The sequence below is a fragment of the Vicia villosa genome, linkage group LG6, assembly GCF_029867415.1.
Source record: "Vicia villosa cultivar HV-30 ecotype Madison, WI linkage group LG6, Vvil1.0, whole genome shotgun sequence".
Lineage (NCBI taxonomy): Eukaryota > Viridiplantae > Streptophyta > Magnoliopsida > Fabales > Fabaceae > Vicia > Vicia villosa.
Window position 1 is genome coordinate 158,680,551 of NC_081185.1, and position 9,679 is coordinate 158,690,229.

Below are 9,679 nucleotides of genomic sequence, written 5' to 3' on the forward strand. Positions count from 1 at the left end.
TTTGTACAAGGCAGAAAACAATGTCTTCCCTAGTAAGAGTCAGCCACAACCTTGGGCTTCATACAAGGCAGAAAATAATATACTCCCTAAGTAGAGTCAGCCACAATTCTGGGCTTTGTACAGAACACTAAATAAAATCCATCAAATAAACACTCTCCAACTAGAGTCAGCCTTAATTCTGGGCTTTGTACAGAACACAAAACCTTTTAGCTTAAATTAATCCTCAGTGGAGTCATCTCCCAGAGTCAATAAAAATCAATCAAAAAAGCCTCAAGCTTGGGCCTCATACAAGCCAGCTAAAGTCAAATCTTTCATACAATAGATAGACATAGCTTATCTCTATAGAGAGATCTTTCTCCTATCTCACCACATTCAAACAAACATTACATTACATTTCAATTTTAATTAGTCTCCCATTTAGGATTTTGAAAGTCATGCTCTGTCAGTAAACCCAGACATGTTGTAACTTTCCCTAATTTGGTTGAGCACCTTTCTTTCATTCAAGACGCAGTTGACTGGTATACTTGCACATACACAAGTAAGGTCTCCCTCTTGAATGAAATGAATTCAGCTTTTCTGTCACTCTTTTAATGTTTGTGGTGGAATAGTAGAAATACCTCTCTGTAAAGATAATTTCATGTCTCTTTACTGTAAACAGAGATTTAATTCAAGCTTCAACCTTGAGCTTTAAGCAAGGCACCAAAAATAATTAATTTCCCTATTTAGTTCTTTGAACTACAAAAAGCTCTGACTTCCATTAGGGATATGTAGGCATGAGGTTCACAAGGAATCTCAGCGAACTAATAAAAAACCAAAAATAGTCAGTCAGTCTGTCTTTCTTTTCATTCAATTCAATTCCTTCTCCTAATACAAAGGAGAAACTTTCCCAATCAATAAGCAACAAACACAAACACACAAAGAAGGTTCCCGTAGAGTACTACGGATATGTAGGGTGCTTAAAACCTTCCCTATGTATAACCGACCTCCCGGACTCCAGAATTTCTAGTCTAGGTGAATCCCCACACTTAGCAAACTCCTAGGGTTTATTTGAGATCTTTTTCCCCTTCCTCTTTCGTAGGATAATTAAAAAGTTCGTGTGTTATCGTAGGAAGAACTGAAACAAAATTCATCCCGCAACGGGCACATTCTCCTTCCAAATTCCACGTGAAGGGTCTAGCGTGCCGTCCTCCCAAGTGAAACGAGGAGGTAAAAAAAACAAAACCACACAAGGCTGCTGAGCTTATTGTAGTTGACATAGATTTGGAGACGGAGGCTTGAGAAGACATCGTTGAATATATAATCTTCAACACAAAAACCTTCCTCTTCACACCTTATTTTCTAAGCAATAAGTGAAAGAGGAATGGTAATAGAGAAATCATTGGCTGGATTTCAGAACCATTCTGCCCAGGTTGTCCAAGGGTGGCATTTACCCAAAACTCTAACGAAATTACGATAGATGGTTCCATTAAACATGTCAAAGTAACCTTCCCATTTTTGTTTGTAAACAACTTTAAGTAAATCAAAGGCTTGTCTTTTCAACTCTCTGAAATCAACCAACTTCTCATTGATAACGAACAAAAGATTTTCGGAAAACAATTTTGAAAAAAAGAAAAAACTTTAAAAAAATCAGAGGAAACAGGTTTGAAGACACAAAAAGATGGAAATGAAATGAGACTTAAGTAGTGTTTAAATATAGTGGAGAAGATGAAGTGAAACAATAAGAGAACCGCATATTACCTCCTTGAAAATTCAAAAGATACGTTACGTTTTGGATATGGATGATCATTGCTATTCTAGTATGTTTCCAAGACGCTTCATGCTTTACCTCGGTTTCTCATATAACTAAGGAGAAAATGTATTTAGGAACATTTCTTTTTATTATATTTTTTATTTTTAAGCAAAATGATCTATCGCGTTAGATTCATAAATAACTAAGGGATAAAATAATAAGATTTTACTATAAAAGAACTCGTTAAACATATTTTACTCTAATTCTAACATATGTGTAGTCGCCCTATTCTTTGGGATAAAATAAACCGATTTTACTATAAATGATCTATTCCGTCGGGTTCACAAATAACCGAGGGATAAAACAATAAGGTTTTATTATAAAAGAACTCGTTAAACAAATTTTACCCAAATCATACCGTTCATTTCACGAGTATCAACGCTCAAGACAATACAATTAATGATCCGCGTGAAACATCAAAAACTTCTTTTAGAAAAGCATTATGAATGCCATAAACAAGTGAAGCATCATGAAGCGCTCAAGACATCCACCACTTTAAGGTTTTCTATGAAAAGACCTCTGCGTTGGATTGCAAGAGAAGAAAATTATATGAGTTTAAGGTTGTGTTCTTAAATATTTATTTGAGCAGAACATCATTTGTGTATCTAACTTTTTTTTATCTAACCTTTTTTTTAGTTTTATATAAGAAACAAATAAATATGAGATAAATCCATTGAGAATATACTAACACTCGGCATTTGATCTTGCCCAAATATCAAGGATTTGATGATCCAACATATGATCTTCATGGACAAATTAAATTTTATTTTAATATTTTGTGTAAACAATGTAATATTCTGGATAAAAATTGTAGTTTGTAAACAAAATATTTTATTAATATCATGTGTGAACAATGTAATGGGTTTAATTTTAAGAAAAAAAAATCAATCTATCCCACAATTTTAATGATAAACCGAGAGGTATGTGGCGCTAGATTTGCAAATAGTAAAAGTGTAGATGTTGGAGTTCGAACTCGAGTGCAAATAACTTTAGCCCTCGGTGTTATAAAAACCAAGGTGCCAAGTGGTTACTTTTCATGATCCCGTTCGTTACCTCGCTTCTTTAGCCGAGGTAAAATATTTTTCACATTCGAGGTGTAATGTGTTATTTGTTGTAGTGTTGATTACTAACCATCTCATTAAAGACTAATATCCTTAATTAATCATTAATCAAGGTACTACCACTTATTTATCGGGTCATTGAATGATAAACATGCTTAGGAAAAAAATTGGAATATTATATCATTAGTAATCACATAAAACAATTTTACAGTAGTTCATTCAATTATTCTAATCAAATATGAAAGTTTTTGAACTCCAAACTATTTTTTTTCTCAACGACTTATTTCATTCATCTCCAAATTAATATTGATTCTGCATGTGTCGTAATGTGTGTCACAATAACCGTGGGTTGGTCTATTTTAAAAACTAGGAATGATAATTGTTTTGGAAGCTTTAGTGACATCAAAAGATGTGGAAACATGAGCATTTATTTGACGTGAAAATTGTATCTTGGCACGTCCGTGGAAAATTTATGTGTCTTCTCATATAGGCTTGAGAATCTTATTATGTGTTTAAACCATTAGAGAGGTGAGTGATTTCGACCTACATTGGATATATTCTTGCTGCGTCCTTTATGGTTTGGTGCTCTCTCGGGTGTCTTTGATTTGGAGACGTCTATCTTTTCCTAAATGTAAAGTTTTAAATGGATCTGTGGCTTTGGTGCATTAGCTGTTATTTCCTAACAACGTGGAGCAGCTACTTTCTTTTTTATTTTCTTTGTTGGAGACCTTTCATGCTATATTTTTTATTCTTATTTCCTTCTTCACGTTTATACTGTGTGTAGTGAGGATTTTTTAATTCGTTTTTGTATATTGCGATCGGGGCAGTTAGAATAATTAGGTGCTACTCTAACTTCTTTCTTATGGGCTTTCTTGGGTGTTTGTTAGGGCTTTGTAATTTTGTATCCTTAATCTTCTCTCAATAGATCTTAAATATTTCAAACTTTGATCTTAAATATTTCAAACTTTCTGATAGAATTGATTCTTTCAATGGATCTTAGATGTTGTAAAAGAGTTAATTAAAGTGAAATATAATATTTCTTTCGTAACGAATTATAAATAATTTGTTTCAAATTATAAGTTGCTTTAAAATATCATTTCAACAAATTTTTTTAATAAATTTAACATCTATTATTTAACACTTTTTTAAGCTCTATATTTTCTTCTTCTCATATTATTAATTAACAAAATAACACTTTCAATTTTGTAAAATCATTCATAATTTTTCATTTATATATAAAATTAGTTGAATTTTTATTTTATGTGAAATGACTAAAATATTATATAATTTAAGATAGAAGGATAAATAAGTATATATTATTAAAAAAATATTGTAGTGTTATTAAGAAATATACTTCCTCTGTTTTTTATTATAAGTCGTTTTGGAAAAAAATTGTATTTAAATATAGGTCGTTTTACCATTCCAATGAATAATTAATGCTATTTTTCCTATTATATCCTTAAATATTTATTATTCTCTCTCCTTTCAATTAAATAAATTTATCTTCCACATGTCATTAATGAAGGATAATTTTGTAAAAACCTTCATAATTTCTCATTTTCATACAACAATTATTATTTTTCTTAATCTGTGTGAAAAGTCTAAAACGACTTATAATAAAAAACGGAGGGAGTAATTATTTTGAGACGGAACAAAAATAACTATATTTTAATAAATAATATTTTTATTACTATTGAAGTCATCCAAATTACTCACTTTTAAATTTTTTGTGAAAGATTAAACATTTTCTTATAAATTATGCAGAAGTTTTTAATTATGTTAAAATCATATACATTTTTGGGACTCTTCAATTTGTTTTGGTTATGATAAAAATAATTGATGCTGGTATTATAATATCCTATACCCATGTCCTATATATACCCTACATTTTGTGATCTCAACACACACTTCTCATTTCTCATTTTCCTATATCATAGTTATTTTCATTCCTAGAGAAATGGCTTTTGAGACTAAAACATGTTTTGCTTTATTTCTTGTTCTCTTGGCTGCATGCTACATGCAGCATTGTGTCAATGGACAATCTCTAGTGCCTTGCATTTTCATATTTGGAGATTCATACTCTGACAGTGGAAACAACAACTATCTTCAAACCACTGCACTTGCTAATTACAAGCCATTCGGTATCGACTTTCCAACAGGACCAACAGGAAGAGCTACCAATGGAAGAACTAAAATTGACATAATTGGTAACATGAACTACTAAGAACTTGTTTGTTTTGTTTTTGTTAAATTTAGCATTCTAATTAAATTTTGATCAATTAACACCCTTCTTGATCCAAATTTTATTTTGACATTCATTTTATAAAATTGATATTAAATGTTATTAATGATAACATCACATTTTTAATAATAGAGTGAACAAAAAGATAAAAATATATCCTATCTTAAATTACATTTTTAAAAATAGAATGAACAAAAAGATAAAAATATAGCATATCTTAAATTGCATTTAGAGTTGTGGTTATACATTTGTTTTTTGCATCCAATATTTTTGTCTGTAATTATATATATTTCATATCATATAGGAACTTTGTTCATATGATTGCAATAGAAGTTCCAATACAATATGAGACAACAACAATCTTATAAAAAAAGTTCATTTCTTTTCAATATATCATTCATTTTTTGTTTTTATATAACTTTTTTTATTTAATATAGTAAAACCTATATTTATTAGAATAGCGTATATCCTTGTTATAAAATCCAAAAAAATTAAAAATATCAAAGGGTTGTTATTTGCATGCACGGTTGCATATATATGCATTCAAATGGAGCAGTTGTCTTCACAATTTTTTTTAAATTTAATATTAAATCTTTAAATATTATTTATATTTATATTTATCTTAAACCCAAAAAACTAACTGTTTAATGTTGCAGGGGAATTACTTGGATTTCAAAATTTTATTCCACCTTTTGCAAATACAACAGGTTATGACATACTTAAAGGAGTTAACTATGCATCTAGTTCAGCTGGAATTCGCTATGAGACGGGCAAAAAGACTGCGGTATTGTATATTTGCACATGTATCATTGTCTATTTGTGCACTTCTATAATATTAAATCTAAAGTTGGACTTTACTATGTTTGAGTTTTTACAAAATATACATTTCTTCTCCATTTTTCAATATCATAAAATTATTTTTGAGAGGTTCATATGAGCTAAAAAGATATAAATGAACAATTTGGGTATGTTATATATACTAAATTTATGTTATGAAATATATACGCAGGGTACTAATATCGCTCTGGGATTGCAATTACAAAATCATAAAATCACAGTATCCAAAATCGTTGCCAAGCTTGGAGGTTTACCACAAGCTAGAGATCATTTGACAAAGTGCTTGTATTATGTTTATATCGGCAGCAACGATTACGCATTAAATTATTTTCAGCCAGCATACTACTCAACAAGTAAAGACTATAATCCCGAACAATATGCTCAAGTTCTTATTAACCAGTTATCCGTTTATCTACAGGTAAATATATCAATTTTTAAGAGAATTGTTCCATTTTATATTTCAGTCTCCCAAATTAGTAATTTAGTCTCTTTATTATTTTCAATGATGAACAGGATTTGCATAGTGATGGGGCAAGAAAACTTGTACTAGTTGGTTTGCCGAAAATAGGATGCGCTCCCCTTGCAATTTATAATGATGGAAATCCTGGATCATGTGTCGAAGAACAGAATGCTGCTGCATTAATATTTAGTCAAAAGCTTAGATTTCTTGTTGACGAATTCAATGCTTTGCGTCTTTATACCAAAACTATCTTCGTAAATACCAATGCTATCGCCATAGAGAATTATCCTGGTAAATATATCAATTAAAACAATTAAAAATTTCTATGATTTAGGTTTGATAATATAACATAATATATATATTTTTTTTGGAATTTTAGGTTTTCTAGTTACAGATGCTTCTTGCTGTCCAATGAAGCCGAATGGATTCTGCTATCCTGATTCAGTTCCATGCACTAATAGAAATGAGTATGTTTATTTCGACGGAATTCATCCTTCAGAAGCTGTAAACAACCTCTTTGCATTAGCTTCGTATGACAGCACTAATTATCCAAATATGACTCATCCAATTGATATTAGACAACTTGCTGAACTAATGATTACAAATGAGTATTAACCTGTTTGCATTGAAGAAAGATAATTTCAATATTTCCTTTCAATAAAAAGTTAATCGTGTATTGCATTTGAATAAATTTCTAAATTTCTAATTCTTAAAGTTGTATTGTTGGTTTAGTTTTATGTTGGAGTTATCTCTTGTTCTCGTTCAGTGTAATGTTGTTATCTTTAATAGAATTGAGTTTCTTTGTGTTCATTTTTATTTTATTTTATTTGTTCATAATTAAAAATGGTTGAATATGACAATATGAAGAGTTTTAAATCAAGGTTTTAAATTGCGGCTGCGGGCGGTTACGGATGCGGTTGCGGCCACTGTGGTTGTGGTTGTTGCGACCGGATTGCGGTTGTTGAGACGTGAATTTAAATTTATGAACATAAAATATTATATTTTATCATTTATTTTAGATTTCACATGTCTTTCATTTTCTCTCTAAATTTTCATATATATATATATATATATATATATATATATATATATATATATATATATATATATATATATATATATATATATATATATATATATATATATATATATATATATATATATATATATCATCAACAATTCGCCATCATTTTGAATATCACTAATCTTTTTAAAACATACCTTAAATCAATGATATAAATAGAAAGGAAGGTAAACAAAATAATTTTTGCGAGCATTGCATAAACTGATGCGGCCTGATGCAGTTGTTGCGCTGTTACGATACGGCCGTTGCGACATTATGATAAAAGGCAAAATCTAAATAAAATAAAGTTGCTTTAATTCATAAAAATGGAACGCATGCATACTTTTCTCAGAAATCTCTCGTTTCTTTCTTTAATTCGAATACTTTGAGTTTTTCTTACAATATTACAAATACGGGCCTCTAAAACTGAACACAAATATTGTTTATATAGAAACTATAAAATGGCTACCCCCAACGTTCGACTTCTCACAGCCAGCCACATCGCCAAGACATTCATAACTTCCTTTTAAAACCATTCCATATGTCCTTGAGTAACTACCTGCTCTTTGTTCAACTAATTGCATCATTTGACCAAGCTCTGGATGATGAAACCAACTTATATTTTTTTAAGCCTTCTCTCACTGTATAATCCTTATACTTCGTTCTGATGGAAGGTTCGACCGTACCACTAATGACTTCTCAAAATTGGAGTCACTTTCGAGTTCGACAGAGGATCCTCAAGTTTTTTTGAATCTATTTTCGACTTACATAGAAAACCACAAACCTCTCCTTTTATGATGTTGTAATCTTTAAATGTTTTTCTGCTTCCAGTAGAAAATTCTAGGCTAACAAATTGCCCCCCAAAAATGCAAATTTCGATTGGAAAACCTTTGAACCGAGAAATTATGTGTTTTTCTTTTCATTAATTTTTGATGCCACGCATGTCTTGTTGACATCACATGTCATGATGGCTACTTTCTAGCATTGTCATTTTCGAGATTCCGTCATCATTTCTGATAATTGCCCACCGCCCTAGATCAATTAAAAATTCTTATCTGCACACTTATGAAATCAATAGAAATAAAATTGTTACATATAAAAATATATGTATTGTCATCATAAAAAACTTAGAGATTGATTGCAGAATCCAAATCTTGTTCTAACAGTTTTCTGATACCTGGATTGGTTGTACAGGATCCTTATTGATGACTTGTTTCCATACTTTAGTTGGTTCAGTTTTTTTGATGGAACAATTTTATTCAGCGCGCAATCATGTCTAATCCTCAAGCAATATTGGGAATAAGAAGGTTTTCATTCATATTCTATCCACTGATCCAAAAGTTTCATGTTGAGATCTTTGATGCAGACACTTTCCCTTGGCTTCTAAGTTATGTCTACTTCAACCAAGACACGGGCATATGAAATTGGCAATTTCTTTGCTGTGCACTCGTCCGTTGTGATCGGTTTTCCAATGGCACTAGTGATTTTCAAAATACTCCTCTCTCCCCACAAATGTAATGGTAAATTCGGTAAAGTTACCCACATATGAAGCACATATAACAAATCGTCGTTAATTTCAAAGTTTGTTGACCAATATTGAAGGAAGAGGGCTTACCAAAGATGAAGTATAGACCCTGAGCCATAAATTTTTCCTTGTCTTCATGGTTTATGAACCTAACAACAAAATACCCTTCCTCATTGTAATAAAGCTTAGGCATCGCCACAAAATTTTAGGTTTTTTCCATAAACTTTTTCAATGCATTCATGGATATATCCTGACCAAGAGCGGAAAGAATCAAGGCATTCCCCCAATATTCCAGTTCATCCTCCACATCAGAATCTTCAATTACAATTTCTACTACTTCATTGACACTTGAAGGAGCAATAAATTCAATTGCCATAGCTCTATTCTGGTTACGATTCCCAGAGATGATTTCCACCCAGGGTTTGCTTTTGGTCTCCTCATTTATCTCTGGTGGTTTCATGGTTTCTTTTTCAGATTGTTGGATCTCCCGTTCTTTTTCTTCTATACTCGAGCTTTCAGCTGGTTTTAGTTGATCATCTTCCTCCCTTGCTTCGTCGTCTGGTTCGATTACAACATGTGTGATGATAGTTCTGTGAGTCGTTCTCTGACGCGGCGCCACTTGCTTCTTTGGCCCGCCGACACCCCTTTTAACCAAGTTCATCGGAAACATAGTAGAGAATGCCACATTCTTCTTTCACATTT

General features: G+C 31.3%; 1 protein-coding gene across 1 annotated transcript; it reads left to right on the forward strand.

Annotated features, from left to right (window-relative positions):
- The first annotated feature begins 4,807 nt into the window (after nt 1-4,807).
- LOC131615135 (GDSL esterase/lipase At5g45670-like) lies at nt 4,808-7,004 on the forward strand. Its single transcript, XM_058886629.1, has 5 exons — nt 4,808-5,057; nt 5,749-5,876; nt 6,102-6,347; nt 6,443-6,680; nt 6,769-7,004. Exons 1-5 carry the CDS (start codon nt 4,808-4,810, stop codon nt 7,002-7,004), a joined length of 1,098 nt encoding a protein of 365 aa, XP_058742612.1.
- Nucleotides 7,005-9,679: the final 2,675 nt, after the last annotated feature.